Raw genomic sequence first — 17,518 nt, forward strand, 5'->3', positions numbered from 1 at the left:
AACATAATTTCATGAAATCTCACACAAAAGGGAAACATACTGAAGGAAATGTGGTTATTTCACAGTAGTATAGAACTGTGCTAGCTGGCAAATTTGAGATTTGCTGCTCTGGAAAAGCAGAACATGAAGATTAACTAAAATGAGTTAAACCAAATCATTGCTGATAACAGGATTTCATACCAAATTACAGAATTTCCTCACCAGAGAGATTGGTATGATTTGCAGAGAAGTGAACAAAGTTCAGAAGGCAAATGAGAAAGTCATAAACTCTGAAGCAGTTTTGACCATAATCCTCTCTCGTGGCTCTCAAGCCTCTGCAATGCTCCAGTCTGGAGGCAGCTTTAAAGAAAATGGTAATTTTAAAATTGAATTAAATATGAAAATAAATACTGCAATGAGAAGAATGTCCCCGCTGAAATTTAGTTTAGTGTGTCTCTAAGATTTTCAGTCTACTTCAGAGGTCAGCATTGGCAATGCCTAATTGCAGTCTAGAGCTCTGACAGCTCCTGGAAGACACCAGAATAATGGCATGGGGGAACATGCCTGACACCTCCCCATTGGGGAATAAATATATTAATTGGCAGCACTTTAAAAATGGACAGTGTTGAAAGAATTAACAAGACCAACGCGTGAATCAGTTGAACAGGAAGAAGAACAGGAATAGTTTACAACCCTTTGAAGTTAAGGTTTTCAAGCTCTCCCTATCTTAATGCAAAAGCATTGCTATTTGGACAATGACTTCTTTCCTGCAGAAGGCTACAGTGGATACTTCCCTAAATATTTCTTTACGTTTTCTAGAGTTTTTTTCTAAACCAGCAGAAACAATAGAACTCCTTATTTATTTAATTTTTTTTTCATGTTCTTTGGAAAAGACAAAAAAAATGGCAAAAGCACTGAAGTGGCCCAGGAGGGTTACGCAAAATAAGAATATTTTGAATTTAAATGTAGCAGATACATTGCTTTTTTGATAAAGTGGGAATTGTCACCAAATCCCAAGCACGTACTCTGCTGTGATCTTTGAAAGGAATATGTTATGGGCCTTTTGGAGTTATATAACTGGGAACAAGGAGACTAGACCAAACTAGTTGGACATGAAGGCTGGGATTTACCCCATCCACTTCACTTGTTATTTAAATATTTAAGTCTCTGCTAATCATAATAAATTTCATTTATACTCAGTGCAGAGGAACGAGCACCTCCAGATGCCTGCTTCTCTTCATTACTTCCCAAGTGAGACAAGGATGACTAGTTCAGAAGGAATTAACTTTTGGAGGAATAAGTTAGGGCTTACAAATACCTCCCAGAGATGGTAAGCAACTGGCAGAGAAATAAGTTTGAATTCCACCTCCAGATTCTTCTATAATAATTCTCTTGTACAGTATGTCCTGACTTGTCTCCTTCAAAAAAAGGATGTCCTACTCGTTTCCTTTAAAAGAGATGTATGTCCCGATTTTCTCCTTCAAAACCCCACACACCTAAGATACAATCTATAAATTCTATAGCTATATCCTTGCACACAAACATAGGGACTGGGAAAAGAGCTGTATACAGACAACATGAAAGGTTTATTTAAGGAAACGTTTCTGCTGTATTTGGATTTGTTTGCTTTGAAAACAAAGGAACTTCTCAGTACAGCTAGTGAGCTGGAAAATAGGTATCAGAAAGTAAATTAAGGCAGAATATATACCACTGCTCTAAAGAGAAGAACCAACCTGTTTTCAACAGGTTTTCAGCCTTTTGATACGAGTACCTTTCAAACCCACTTATGTGCATCCCAATCCACAATTCAAACCATTGTCCTATCCAGTATTCCACACCGTCTAGCACTTTTCTCTGTATTTATTTAATTTGTTTGCAAAGATGTTGCAAACAGTGCACACTAACTGTGGTGGCTACCTAGAGAAATAGGGAAAGCTCACATACCTTCTGAGAAAGTGCTCACACTTCCCTCACACTTTCCTCTTTCCTACTACATGGCCAAACCCACTGTGAATCCACTCCGTGGATCACTGCCTGACAGACATCGTGCTGTACTCATGGTGTGAAGCGGGTTCAGGGCAGACAGTGGCCAGAAGGCAGTTGCATCCAAGGGGATTTGTGCACTTCACTCCAGGCACTCCTTTCTGTCTCCTCCTAGAGACCTGAACCAAAACTGGTTCCAATCTCCCCCTCCCACAACCAGGTTTTTTTCCTACATGTTTGCACTGCTGCTCAAAGGTGTCCGTATCTTAAAATCACTGGTCGCGTGTGCCAGACACAACTAGTCAGCATCATCTGTGGTCTGCAGCTGTGCCTGTCCCCAGAGGAGGAGACAGGCTGTCACGTCTCTGCCGGTACGGCGAGAGACTGAACCATGCTGAAGGGCTCACCAGCATGACTTGCAACATTGCTTCTCTCCTGAATGATTTAATGCATTACATTTCAGAAGTTTGGGCCTCGGAAGGAAAGAAACTGTAGGTTAAATGAATGGTAATGGTTGCAGTCTTTCACAACTGCCATTTCTGCAACAATCTGATTGATGTATGGTGAAGGGAGAGAGGTGCCAGGAGTAGGACGTGGTCCAAGAAGGATAGCATGTATATCACATATTACACGGGGTTTTTTGTAAGGAACTTTCTCTGTAACATTTACCTCTAAAACTCATCACCTTTTGACACAGATTAACATCTTATAGGTTGATTACTGTGTTCACAAGCAAAACACATAGAGCTTGAGCTTCCCTTTCACTTGGAATATACCGAGCTTGTCAAATCATTAAGCCAGTCTGTGAATAGATTTACTCTATAAACTATCTGTGGGGAAGTTTCAATTTGTACTCTTTGAAGTTTTCCATCCAGGTGCCAAAAGGGTAAATACTAACTAAATTCTCGATCACTGTAGAGTTTACAATGCAAATTTTAAAAGTTTCATTTTATATAAATACACATAAAATAAACAGAAGAAATAGCTGCACCTATAACTTATCTAGCTCTCACTTGGTGTATGCGAATAGGTGTATATACTCTGTCTAGTTCTGCCTGTCCCTAGTCCTTGATATCCATGTCACGACATGGATTTGATCAACTGACGTAAACAAAAGCATGAATAACCAAAGCCAACCAAAAAGCTTAAAAAAGCTAAAAATTCTCAATTCTGTAAGTGATACAAGATACTGTGGTATTTAAATTACAAAGTTGCTGTTAAAAAGAGTTATTGCTAAAGATTTTTTTGGTACTGCTGTGCTTTTAATAGAAAGACCACAATTCTTAACCTGCTATTTACCAAGGATGAAATGATTAAATATCCTAAAACAAAAAAAGTATATAGCCTCTTCACGGCCAGATTTGGAAAGCATCTTCAACCTCTCTGCTTTTCATTCCTCTATGGACGGCAGAAGAGTTTGGGGACCAGCATGTTGCAGCTGTAATCCACCGTGTCAAAGAGCATCAATTTGGTTCCTAAGCAACCCCGCGCAGTGCAGTAGTTGCTGTCCACAGCTGATAAGGATGCTCAGGGAATTGTTAACTGGCTGCAAGCGGGAGAGATGAAAGTTGCAGAAACTGAAAGTAAGGCCACTAACACAGGAATAAAACTCCTCTTCGGGGTTACAAAGAAAAGGGGAGATGAACAGCAACAACAGTGAAAAGTTAAGGAAGCCACTCACATTACGTATGCTCTCATACAGAAAACTCTCTTGATTGATTTACTGAAAGAAGTGATGAGTTAGGATGCTGCAGACACTTTCAGACTGAGCTATTACACAACGTTACATTACAACCTCCTTTACAACCTCACAGTCTGACTCTCAGCCATTTACAAGGAATGCCTGGATGGCCAAGCCTGCAAGTGATAACTTGAAAGATTGTTCCCTGTGTATCAGCCAAAATATTTTGAGAATCTGCCAGTGCAATGCAAAAAAAAAAAAAAAAAACATGTCTCTGGATACACATTTGAAGAAAGTTGGGGTTTGGCATCAAAATAATTTTTTCCAAAATAATAATTAATCAAAGTATGGCAATGTGTTACTAGAAAATTAGATCATTATAAGTACCTTTATGAAGTTTCACAGTTATTTTGTTATCCAAGGTGATTTAAAACTGTAGTGGAATATACTTATTTTATTTTAATTTACCAATGTACTCAGACTAATTAAACAAATTCCTAGAAGTTTATATTGTCTGTTATACCAGAAGAAGTTTTATCTATCTAAGGAAACTGAGTCTTCAATATTCAAACAGAAAATTTTATTTATGCAGATACAGATTTTATAAATTTTTTGTTTTAATGTTCATGCTATGTTATATTAGATCATATTTAGAAAAAAATATACATGTGTTCTTAATATTGGGAGTTCTGCTTCATATGTTAATTTTTGATATGAAGCTTTGGTGCAAGAGGTAGGTAGTGCAAAGCTGAGCTAGATACCATCTGGTTAAGAATCAACTCACAAATCACAATGTCTCTTCAAAGAGAAAGAACTGTGATACAAGATGCTTACCTCAAGAAAATAACTTTTTATAGAAGGGAAAGTGTTTTAAAGAAGACAGATTAAGGTAAAAATCAACAGACAGAGCTATAGACCTTACAAAGCTCATATTACTGCAAAAAAGAAAAAGCAAATACAGGCAAAGTACTTCTCAAACCTCCCACTTAAGTCTACAAACAATATACATAAAAAATGAAATAGAGACAAAATAAAAGTATTTGCCAGCACTCCAGAGAAGGGGACGAATTTGCAGTGGACAAAATTGAGACTTACGGTTTACGTTATCTTACCACACATCAGCATCTTAACAAATTTACTGTATATAAGCTAAATATGAGACCTACTGAAATCAACAAATCCTCAGGTTGGATGTTTCTTTGAAAAAATTGAGTCTCCTACCTGACACTGTTTTATAATTTTGCACCCGGTTTCTAAAAACATTTTCATTAATTTAACAATATCTGCATGTCATAACTCACATTTCTTACATATCTTTTCATGCTGAACTGTTGGTTTGAAAAACACAGACAGAAAATTAGGATCAAAAAAAATCTGTTTTCCCACGGATGCTTTACATTACTCTTTCAGTCATATTACCCCTTCTTTTTTTTCTTGAATTACTTATTCCTCTTTTCTAAGAACACCATACATACAGCACTCTGTCTCCTGCTACAGTGTTATGTGAATATAGGACGTATCACATGTTAAAAAGACCTGAAGCCTTGAAAGTTCCCTGATTCTGACAGGGGTAGGACATATCCAGAGTCTCAGTATGGCACTCTGCTTATCCCAGCAGTTATTCTTGTGTCCATAGGACCATGTTTTCTAAGGTGACTAGGTACCTAGTTTCCCAGCTTCCTTGCTTTCAGCTGTTCTCCTTTGTATTTATAAGCACCTAAGCCTCTTTGAGAATTCAAGCTAGGTGCCTATCTGCATCTCTAGATACCTAAATGCCTTTAAAAATCTTCCTTGCAGTGTTTGGCTCCTATAAACTAATAAATCCAGGAGATCTTTGTGTCTGTAAGACTTGACTTCACTGTTAAGCCAACCAGATCAAAGAAGCAGTAACAGGGATGAAACTGAAAAACCGGGGATGAAATGCAAAATACTGCTTCTAAATACTTTAAATATGCAAAATTTGACTTTGTTCGTATTAACAACATTTTTGTATGTTTTTAGGCAAACTCTCATTTTCTATAACAGTGCAGGATCAAGCTCTAATTAAGTACATTTGCGCAGTGGCTCCAAAGGCTTTTACCTTCAGGATGGAGACCTGCAAACAAGTAGGGAACTATACCGTGCAGTGGAATATAGGAAAGGAAACTGTTTTTCTAAATACACAAAGAACAAGATTGCTTATATGAATAGTACCTTTTTATCTCTAATATTTACACAGATAGCAGTCTTGTAATGTTTCATTAGCATTTGTAAATGCACTTAAATGCTAGAATCTGACCTGATGGTAGTAGGTAGGAACTCTGTACTGATGACTGAGTACATTAGGATTTGCCTTCTAATAACTCATAAGATGTGTCTACGCTGGTGCAAGAAAAAGAGTGCAGTCTCATTTAAATTATAATAGCTGAATCTTGTTGGATTTTTTTTTTTTTAAATGAAGCTAAAATATTCTAGGACTAATATGTTGGTCACATGATCTTCCTATGTGCTCCTGTTTAAATCTGAGCCTTCGTATACCAGATACCTGAGCAAATATTTGTATCCAGTATTTTTCTAGAGAACACTTACAACTGTGGCACATCAGGTGCTCTAGTCAAAAGCAGTATTTTGTATTTCATCTGAATTCACATTTCTTTAAGTTTATGCTGTGGAAAAAATGCAAGTTTCTTTGTGTACTTTGGTGAAAATGTGGGGTTTTTTTGTTAAAACAAAACCCACAACATTTTTACTTAACAGGGGGATTATAAAATGTTACCAGAGGCATGAGAAGATCAAAATCATATGCTTCAGCAAAAAATACTTAGGAAATAATGGTAGAATTTAGGTTGCTAATTGTGATAAGGGTCAAAGTCCAAGCATTGTAACTATTATTGTTCTGGGAAATGTAGCATAGAGCTATCATTTCAAAGTGCTGTCTATGGATTTAAAAACCTTTCCTCCACCGCATGAGCAATGCAGAAAAAAGATGTTTTAAAGACTACGTCTTGTACAAAAATCTGTGCTCCCATCTATTGCCCGATAAATGATAGGTACAGAAATATACAGAATCTTTTCCATCACTCTGTCAGCTCTGTTGTCAGGTAATTGATGAAACCTGAAAAAACTGAATCTAAACTTTGTTTCTGTATTTCTAATTTATACTCCCTCTTTTGAACAATTTATCCACTTAACTCCTGCAGAACCAGATTTTTCTCTCATCAGCTTACCACGCTGCAAATTATGAACTGCTGCCAGCGGACTATAGTGGCGTAAAAATGGAGTAATAGGAGTAGTTCATTAGACTTTCTTTCAAATGTCTGAGAAGTTAATTGACATCCTGAAGTTGCAACATGTCATCAACTTATTTCAGATAATTATTTCTGCAGTATTTACGAGTCCCCATGTTCAGAAATACAGTTTCTATTTCCATATTTTTTCACTGTTCTTTTTTGCACTATTTCTAATACTGTATTCATAGATTTATATGGCTTTTATATTGCAAATTTTTCTTAGACAAAGGCACAATGATGTGAGTCAAGTACAGATTGTCATCACTCAGTTTGAACTTCTTCAGTTTGATCACTTAAGGCTTTTACTAAAATCACAATATTCGCTGAGGATTAGTTGAATGATAGGCTATAATTAATAGATCAGGCACCAGTCATAATTACTCTCTGAGCCGATTTTTTCTGCTATACTAAGTCAGCATATTTCTTTGCTACATCCTGGCCCACACCAATCTCATTGTTCTTATTCTTGACTCACAATAACAGTAAGGAAACCAAATTCCATCTGTTTCCACCAAAGGAGCAAATAAATTAGATTCTGAGCAGAAAGATCTATTTGTTAAGCATCACCTTTGTGCTCTTCAAAACTGAAGTAAGAAAATTCATGCTCAAGTAAAACGAACGAAGTAAACTAACTCCTGTTCCTCTAAGAGATCTTCAGTATTTTTTTGAACAGGAAAGCTGGTCCCAAATGCAACTAAGTAAGAATATAATGACTTCTGTTCTCTGTCAAGCCAACAACAGCCCAATACAGTTTGAGTAATCTTTTTATTAGTGAACAAATAATTTTTTTCACTGCCATCAAAATGACCCTTACTTTTAGGTATTTCGAATTCTCCCTGGAGCCCTTTATGAATATCTAGCAATGTGCTTTGAAGGTGATTACACCACACTTTGTCCCTCCTCTGTTACATAGTATCCTAGCTATTCAGGCTAAGTGTTTCTGCTGTGAAGAGAAAATAGATTGAGACATCAAACACACATGTAAAATACAAAATTCTCTAGGTTGTATACAAGAATACAAAAATAGAAAAATGCTATTTGAAACAGGATTGAAAATATCAAACACAAAATGAATGAATGAGTCAAGACATAAGTATGAGATACAGAAATAATATTCAACTTTGCTAATCTTTTCCTTTGTAATATTTATCATAAGAGCATTTCTAAATTTTAAATTGTTCATAAAACAAAGATTTCTAATTTTGTGCTCTCTTGTTAGATTTTATTGAACTTAATATTTTTAATACGAGTTCAGAAGACATGGATGTTTTCAAACTAGCACGCAGAGACCATAAAAAACTAAAGGCACTCACAATGGCCAGAAAATGAAAACAAGATAATGTGTGTGGCATTTGGGAAAAAAACTGATGCTGTGGAAATTTTATGATGCTCATAAGGAAAAAATCTATCAAATAAAAGTCAGAAAAAAAACCTGTTCTGAGGAAAGTTCAGGTCAAATGAATGACAATGATGATGAATGAAAGATTTGATCTACTGGAGAAGGATGCATGAGGAATCTAGTGCAAAGAAGCAGAAAAAATAAAGCCAGAATATTCTTAATACGAATGTTAAACTTGTCTTGAACAAGGGAGGAAAGGTACTAAGCCATCAGACAAATCCCCAAATAGAAAGACTGGAAAGTGGTAGTTTCAAAGAAAAGTGAAGAAAACAAATAGACGGAATATACCCATAGGGATGCAATAAGAATGGAAAAGGAGTGAAGATGGGAGACAATGGAATGTACAAGAAAATGAAATCTATCGCCCTATTCGCCTCACCATTTGAGGCTTTCTGTTGTCACATCCAGTCACCTGTTTGATTATGAAGTCTTCAGGGAAATTGATATATCTTAGACGGGATTCCTCATATATTATGGGATATATTAACAAATAATGAAAAAGAATAATTGGTTTGTCTTTTCTGGAAGACACACCTCCAGTTTATACAATCAAAACAAATACATTAATAGTCTTGTGTTTAAGCTTCCCTTCAGAAAGTATTGTGCTCATCTGCAAAAGTATTGTATGACTTGACAAAACTATTCAATGTAAAGCCTATAAATATAGAAGTTAAAAATAGCAGTGAGGCTTTAGAACTAGTCACAGAAGATCACCTTGTTCCTTATTTAAAGTATAAATTTTTTATAAAACATTAACTACACTATAACTCTGTCTGATTTAGGAACAAACATTACCCTTACATCATCAGAACCTTACCAGCTACTCCAGCTCATTTGCTGGCTACTGACAGAGCAGAAGGAAAGTTGTTAGATTATCATGTTATGAGGTGACAGCAGAAAGTGACATAAATGTGTCATTATGGGTGTAGATGTTCACAAGCCCCCATGTAAGTCTGCCAGTCCCAATTTTATAGACTTGAGCTTTTTTCTCTGCCAGGTTTTACACTACCCTGTTTCTTGACCTTTATTCACCTAACTTCTATGTTTTTCATAGTTATCTTGCATCTCCACAAACTACTTTGTGACCTCTTTCAATTTTATTCCCTTGCCCATCTTCTCTCTTGTCTTTACTTTACTTTTGCTTTTGCTACAATTAATACCGATAAAACATTAGTTTGAAACTTGAAATCAGACAGCTCAGTTTCTGGCAGAGTGCATGCTGTTATTCTAGAGTCATCTTTTTCTCTGTTATCTCTCACTCTTCAGCCTTTATCTCTTTCTCTCTCTCTCTTTCTTCCCTTTCATTTCTTTCATATAACATCTCTATGTACAACTATGTACTACTTGAGTTGAGCAGTCAAGAAGTTAATAGCTGGGATATCCTTAGAGGCTGAAATGTAGTAATATTTGAAGTCACTGGCACTCTGCAGAGGAAAATGTAATCTATGTTTTTTAAAGACACTTTAATTGCTCAGCAATCATGCAGAACTGAGAAATATAGCTCTGCTTCCAAGATAATAACTCCCCAAATTGCAAAGGTCGCTTACTCAATACCCTTGCTATCTAGCAAAATATGAGAACGACACCAAAACTCAAACCCTCAACTTTATGTTAATCTATAATTCAGTATTAGCTTTCACGTATTTTTGTAATGTTTCACATAACCTGCTGTGTGCTACTGTCATTTAAAACAAAAAGACTGCATCTAGCTTTGTTGATAAAAGCAAAAAGTTGTTCGTATACAGTCCATTTATATAGCCCTAATTCAGCTAAAACTAAAAATAAAAATGAATGGGAGTTCTATATTAGTAAACGGACGAGAAGCTTTAGCACAGAGCAAAGGTAGCAGTACTAATTACAATCAGCTTTCACTGACCCTTGCTGCTTTTCCTTGTAATTTCCCTCTCTTTTTGTGTAATTATTCCATCAACTAAAAAGAGTTCAAAGCTTTTATTATGTTAATTCTATTTAAATTATTCATATGTGTTTAACATTTAAACGTAATATTTATATGGTTATCATGATGTTATTAAAATGACATAATCTAGCTAATGCATTGATTAAAGATTTCCCAGAAATTTGCGATGTCTGTCATATCGAACTTAAAATCATATCTGAGGGTGAAACTTTGGATCTCTGTCCAACCTGCTCAAAACTTTCTCTGTGCAAACTACCTTGAAAAAGGAGTAAGCATGAGTGTATTCTTTTTAACCCTTTTTCTTCCTTCCCCTCAGGACCTAAATATTGTATGGCTGCATACTTGAAAATAGGTTCTTAGGCTTTATCCAAAGAGATTCGTAATGATGCTCAAATCTCATCAGTACTTTTGAAGATTTTACTCAGAATAATACCTCAAAACCTGGAACTACAGAATAATACTCTTTTTTTGTTGTTGTTGTTTGAAAGAAGCAAACAAATCATATCAATGCCAAATAGATACCATACCCACGTCATAGTTCATTGAAAAGCGGCCATAAAACTGAAGGCAAAATTATGTTCAGTACCATGGACAGGTGCTGCCCAAACTGTCGTAATCGCAAAAGCAACTTACTCAAAAAATCTCTTTCCTTACAAAAAACACAGACCAGCTCCTGCTCTTTTGTAATAAGATTGTGCATTCTAAATGCTGGTAAATTCTTAAGACCTGATTTGTTGAAATCATCACAGTTCTAATTAAAATGCATGGCAAATAGTATCAGCATCAGAAAATACAGGACTATGGAACTAGTTAGCACGCATAACTTGTTCCTTCTGCTAACTTGTCCCTTCAGTTTGTCACTCCCAGAAGAAAATGAAAACCAAAAAAAACCCCAGGAACCTAAAAAGCAGATTAAAATCCCCAAAGCTCTTGTCACTCCTTTTTAGCATAACTTGCCCTTACAAGTAGTATGAAATATTTACAATGCACTATATTTATCTTCATTTGTTATATGATGCTGAAGATAAAAGCCTGGTATAAAAAATGGTGGCATAAGACAGCCCCTTTATCTTTTTCAATATTTTGTATGTATGTTTCCCCACTAAATTAGAATTGCACATAATAAATCAACTTTTTCACAATAGTTTAATAATGCACTTTCATTTTGTTAAATTTAAAACTTATACATATTTCATAAATCTCAAAAGTCCCAAGAAGATGTGGCAAAATGTTTCACTAATAAAATTATGGGCTTTGTCCTCATGAAAGTGAAAAGTTTGTCTTTTAATATCTGCAATTAATAAATAACTAGACAGTTTCTAAGGAATCAACAAATTTTCAGTTTCACAGATGATACTTCATAGCTCAAAATTAAGAATAGGGCAAAAGAATTGTCTTCTCAAATTAGTCAACCTTCAAAATCCCTCTTGTAATCACAGACAAATGCATTTTGCAAATTGTTGCACAGAATCAGCTGGTACAATATGACTTTTGTATCAGAGACTTTATAAAATAATACGATCTCCTGTCTGTCCACTAAACTGCATAGGGATCTAATGTCAACAACAGTATTTTTTAACTCCTATTTCTCTGGAAGGATTTGTATTGCCATTAGAAACATGTGATTAGACATACGCTTGATCTGTCGTATGTCTCACACTTCCTCAGATCATTTTCCAGACTCTGTCACTGGTCAGTGTAGCTTGGCACTTGCCATTTACAAGTTACAGGTCCATGGAAATCAAAGGAAATTTATCCAGTGTCTTAAATAACATCAGGAATAACTTTTGTGAAGATTAAGGTATCTATACCTGTTTTACTTTCATGAAAACAAATCACTTCATAATACCAAACTCAATATCCAAGTCTACATCAATACATCACTTCAAACAAAATGGCAGATCCACATACTTTTATGCATGATCAAATTAAAAGATCACATTTGGGTTCTCCTTGTAATTATCAGTACTTTAGCAACTCTGTAACAAGTCCTATCAGCAAAGACATTAGTCTATTAAAAATCCACTGATAACTCACAGATATTCATAAAATATGCTGACTTCACTATCCAAAACCAAATAAAATGCTAGAGAAAATTGCAAAGAACCCAAGCAGTTTCAAATTTTTTGTTTTGTTGTTTGCTTTTTCAGTTTATCTGCAGTTTGGGGGTTTGGGCTATTTTAACTTCAGCAACACTTTTAACTCACTTAATGTGTAAAACACTTAGAAAGAAGTGATGAGCCGTATTCATAAAGTTCTGTAACAAAAACTTACCCTTGCATTTTTTCTATCAACACTTTTTTTTAATTGAGTATTTTCCGTTCGTGCCAACACACTTGTTGAAATGTTGGCTGTAACCAAACACCAGCTGCACTTACCCCAGTGTTGTCATGGTGACAATGGTGTACCAGAAGGCTGCAGGGATGCTGGTGAACTTGCTGGCTGATGAACCTTTCTCTGCATAGTACATGACTGTGGCGAAGATGATGATGGCCATAGTGAGTGAGAAGAGGAGGAAGCCTAACTCCGAGGCACAACTTTTCAGGGTATAACCCAGGATGCGCAGCCCCTGTGAGTGGCGGGAAAACTTAAAGATCCTGAAGACACGAAAGACTCGTAGTGTCACAAAAGCCCCACTGACATCCTCGTTATCTGTCATCACCAGACCAATGTAATACGGCATGATGGCAACCACATCAATGATACTCATGACACTGCGTACGAATTTGTAGCGACTAGGGGCCGCCAGCAGACGTAGGAGATATTCAACTGTGAAGATCATGACACAGGCAGTATCCAGACAGAAGAAAGCCACAGCATAGCGCTCTCCACAGGGCAGCTCCTTGATGCGACCCGGGCTTACCCCACAGGGCACTGTCTCCACCACGTTGGCAATAACAGAGACGGCAATGAAGAAACCAGTGACATAGTAGAAGACCAGAGCCAGTGTACTGGTGTGTGGGTTTTCAAAGGCCCGCCACATCCTCTGCCGAGCTGTCATCGAGGGCAGGGAGCTCTCAGCTGCATGATCCTGGTCAGCATCATCCTGCAGGCGCTCGGCATTCTCACGCCGGCGATCCTTGTACTCCTCATAACAGCAGTCACCAATGATCTCAGGGATGATGCCAAAGAAGGCCAGCTCCTCATCGTAAGCTGAGATGCACTCCTGGCGGGGATAATGAAGCTTCCCAGTACGGTAGAAGTTGAGAATGTGGCGGAAAATATCAGGGTCCCGATCAAAAAAGTACTGCTGGGTCTCAGGGTGGTAGAAGAAGTCCCGCTCTGAACTGCCCAACAGAGTGTCGGGGTAGCGCTCTAAGGTGTCCAGCCACGTCTGGAACTGGATGCCACTCACATTCAGCACAATCAGAGAGTCCTGGCTTCGCTTCCTCTCCTGCCGCGGAGCAGCTGGCATGGGACCTGTGGCCACTGGCATCCATCCTATGGCCGCTGCCCTGGCAAAGGGTAACCAAGCTGCTACTCCTGCTGCCATGGTCCCAAATAACTACTACAGCCGAGGGAGTCAATCTAGAGACAGTTCTGCTCCAGCCACTAAAATAGAGAGGGAAAAGAAAAACACAAACGCTCACACATTTTCAAGGCACCAGAATTTCTGAACATTGTTGTGATTTTCAGTATTAACCAAAAATCTTTTTGCTTCCTTTTTGTTTCCTCCCCTTTTTCATCCCAGAATATCCTTTCCAGGGGTTAGTTAGCCATTTAGGACAATAAATCAGAGCACTTGGAAATCAACGTATTCAAAGCAGCTACTCTAGCAGCCAGATCCTTTGGATACAAGGTCCACGCGAGGCCCCTGGATGGAAGCAACGGTCCACAAAGAGCTAACACCAGGAGCCGGCTCGTAGCCCTGATGCAGCGGTGCAGCCACCTGGAAGGAGATTTTCTTCCACGCGCGATGCAGCGCGTACCCCCCGCCCCTCCTCCGCTCCGCTCCCCGCCCGCTGCCGGAGCCGGGCCGCGGCCGCCCCCGGAGCCCTTTCCGGGCGGGCTGCAGCGGGGCCGCCCGCCGCCGCCGCCCGCTCGCCGTGGCGGAGAGGGGATGGGCCAGGCGGGCCGTACCCCCCCCCTCCCCAGCCGCAGCCCCGAAGCAGCGGCGGGACGAATCCTCTCCCTGACCTTGATCGCCGCGCCGGGGACTCCTCCTGACCCCGGCTCAGGGCCGGGGGAGCCGGCGGGGCAGGGGGAGGAGCTCCGGGCGGCAGCATTAAACTTTAAGGCAAGTTTTCCGTGTAGGAAATGCGTTGAAGGGCAGAGATGCGCCGGCGAAGGGGCGCCGGGAGGAGGCAGCGCCCCGGAGAAAGGAAGCGGGCGTCGGGGAGTCTCCCCGGGACGGGGCGTCGGGGCAGGGACGGGGGCTGATCCGGAGCGAGGAGACCGGGGCGGGCAGAGCGGCGGTGGCGGGGGGTAGGTTGGAGGAACCCGCAGGAGGTGGGATGCGTGGGGCATCCTCGGGAGCGGGCGGCGAAGGGCGAAGCCGGGGTGCCTGGCGGTGGAGCCGGAGCGGGGCAGGGGCTCCCCGGCGGCGGGGGAGGCCGGGGCGGGCGGGGGTTCCGTAGCGGCTCGGCGGTGGATCATCCCCCTCCTCCCGCCTCCTTCCCCTCGGCTCTGCTCTCGCATCCCTCCGGACGTGCCCAGCCTGCGGCACCTACCTGGGAAAGTCTGGCGAGAGCGCTCAGTTGCATAGAGACTTTTGGAAATACGGGCTCTGCCGCTAGATCTCCGCGCCCCGCCGCCGGGAACGGCGGGGAAGTAGTTGCTCCTGAGAAAGCTTGATCGCATCCAAAGGGACATCGATAATAAGGCTTTCCCCCACCCCCACCCCCCCCCTCCGCCACCGCCGAGCGCCAAGCAACAAGTTCAAGGGGTGGGTGGGGGGAAAAAACAACGTAATCGCGCCTGGCAGCTCGGCGGAGCACGTCCTTTCGGGGCGCGGATCCTGCGGCGCGGGGCTGCCGTTCAGGCGCGGCTGCGGCTGCGGCCGCTGCCCCTGCCCCTGCCGCGGGGCTGCTGCGGGCGGCGGCGGCGGCGGCGGCGAGGCCCTGGCGCGGCCGGGGGCGGGGGGGGGGCTTCCCGCTGCCTCCCCCCGCGGCGGCGGGCGGGCCATGCCGCCCTGCCGCGCCGCCGCCGTCCCCGGGCGAGGGGCGCTGGGGGGCGGGGGGGGCGGGCGGAGAGGGCATCGCTCCGCGGGCGGAACGAAGGGGCTGCGGGAGGCTGCGCCGGCGGCGGCGGGAGGGCAGGCGGGGAGTGCCTCTGTGTGTGTGTGTGTGTGTGTGTGTGTGTGTGTGTGTGCGGTGTCTCTGCGGGGCCGGGATGGCGCGGTCCAGCCCCTCCGCCGGCAGCGCCGCACAGACCCTCTGGAGTTAGAGCCGCGTCTCGGGTAGGGATCGGGCGGCGGCGATGGCTTAGGTGAGGTCTCTAAGGGGGTTTCTCGGGAGCGCTGGCTCCTTTCTCGGGAGCGCTGGCTCCTTTCAAGGCATGGGGAACCATTTACTGAAATAAGGAAAGGGGGGCGGGAAGGGGTGAAATGCCTGAGAGCGAAGTGTGGCGATGCTCCTCACAACCCGCCCCGAGCCACTCCGGAGTTCTGGCTGCAATATCCAAATGTCTCTTTCTTACCAGCTTTGGGAAAGGCGAGAGCTGGGACGGGTATGGGAGCCTTTTCCTCCTCCTTTCCTTTCCTTTCCGCTCCCGTGCGAAGCCGCCCCCCCTTTTTCCCGTCGCTAGATGGCGTGTGGATGACGGGAAGTGAGCTCCCCGCCGGGGTGCCGCTGCGGGGCCGGGCAGACCCCCCGCACCCCGCGCCCCGCTCCGCGCTCCCCGGGCCCCGCTCCGCTGCACCGCGGCCCCGCCGCCGCCTCCAGCCGCCGCCGAGCCGGTGGCATCGCTGCGTCTCCGGGGGGAAAACGTAATTCCTCGAGCTCTACGTGCGGCTTTTGTAGCTCCGATAAATACAAGGAACTGTCTGTGGTTTGGTTTTTTTGTTTTGGTTTGTTTTTTTTTTTTGTTGTTGTTGTTTTTTTTTAATTAAGATTCTGAAAACTCGGTGTCTTCTTCACTGAGCTCGCATCAAGACACCAGAAGGTATTCCTCCTTCTAATTTACGCTTGTTTCAGTTTCCTAGTAGGAGGCTTCCAAAGGAATCATAGAGTAAATAGGTTCCTCTATATTTGATCTTCTGACCAAACTGCCCAGTCCGATAACCATATGCCAAAGAAAGCAGAAACAAAAATAACCCAAATATATACGGAAGCTTGAGAGGTATCTCTTTTCTATATTTTAATAATATGCTCAACTTCAATATATATTAGCTTCTGTTTTAGTTCCCCTGAATAAGATAAACACTATCAGTAGTGCAGTGTCTAAGCTGTTCCTATAAGAAATACTTGAAAGCATAGAGAGAAAAGGTTTAAAAATGTTTGAGTGCAATTCCTAACTTAAGAAAACTTGTGATGGTGATTGATCACATATATCAAATAATGTGAAATAAAATATCCCATAAAATAAAGGATACTTTCTGTAGTTTTATTGAAGTTCTTTGATGGTTTGTTGTTTTGTTTGTTGGTTTGGTTTTTTTTTCACTAACTCAAATGTTCGGTACATTATATCCTATAAATTAATCCATGTAATTTGAAATTAGTTAGTCAACTGCAGGTATTGAGCTTTCAGTGATGCGGATATTCTTCTCCCATATGAAAGATTAGGGGTTTTGATTTGGTGCTACAAAAAACCAGTCCTGTAGCAATTAATAAAGTCCAATTTATGGTCCTGTCAGCTCAACACTGAGACAATAACACAGGACTTCCTTCCTGACAAATAATCAAAAGAGGTTTCATTTTCAGCTATAGATTCTTTTCGTAATCAATAACTGCTCGTATGTTTTAACATTCAGAAAACGGAAAAAAACCCAAACAAACTCTATATGGTTGGACAAGTGGGTATGGGCTAGTGTTGTAACATTGTGTCTGCTTTAAATCAGAGGTTTGAAACCAGTCCAGGTTCAAAGTCTTTCCTAACACCATTGATTATTTGAAGAAATGATCACCTCAGCTTGAATTTTTGTGGACAACCTGTGTATCAGAGAGGTGTCTTTCAGAAACAGTGTCTTGGAAGGAAAAGACTAAGGGTATACTCTATTACCTTCTAATTCTAACAAAAAGTCCATTAATATACTACTGAGAGGTGATAACCAGGAGCTCAAACTTTCACAGCTTGTGCTGTGTGTGTTTAGTGTCTTGAAATTGTCTGGCCGCAGTGTTCCTGACTTTTTG

The 17,518-nt window shown here is 41.2% G+C and overlaps 1 protein-coding gene across 4 annotated transcripts in view; it reads right to left on the reverse strand.

The window, feature by feature from the left end:
• The window catches only part of KCND2 (potassium voltage-gated channel subfamily D member 2), a 286,849-nt gene extending 270,490 nt beyond the window's left edge, over window positions 1-16,359 (reverse strand). The window contains exons 1-2 of one of the 4 annotated variants that reach the window (XM_074600526.1): window positions 15,867-16,359; window positions 12,608-13,781 (exon numbers count right to left, since the gene is read on the reverse strand). In XM_074600526.1, coding sequence (XP_074456627.1) covers window positions 12,608-13,722 — 1,115 coding nt within the window. In that variant the 5' untranslated portion in view covers window positions 13,723-13,781; window positions 15,867-16,359. Of the gene's footprint in view, window positions 1-12,607; window positions 14,169-14,366; window positions 14,488-14,899; window positions 15,246-15,866 lie in introns of those variants that run through there. The other 3 variants (XM_074600348.1, XM_074600619.1, XM_074600438.1) reach the window with 3 other exon arrangements.
• Window positions 16,360-17,518: the final 1,159 nt, after the last annotated feature.

The sequence above is a fragment of the Larus michahellis genome, chromosome 1 (genome assembly GCF_964199755.1).
Source record: "Larus michahellis chromosome 1, bLarMic1.1, whole genome shotgun sequence".
In the NCBI taxonomy this organism is placed as follows: Eukaryota; Metazoa; Chordata; class Aves; order Charadriiformes; family Laridae; genus Larus; species Larus michahellis.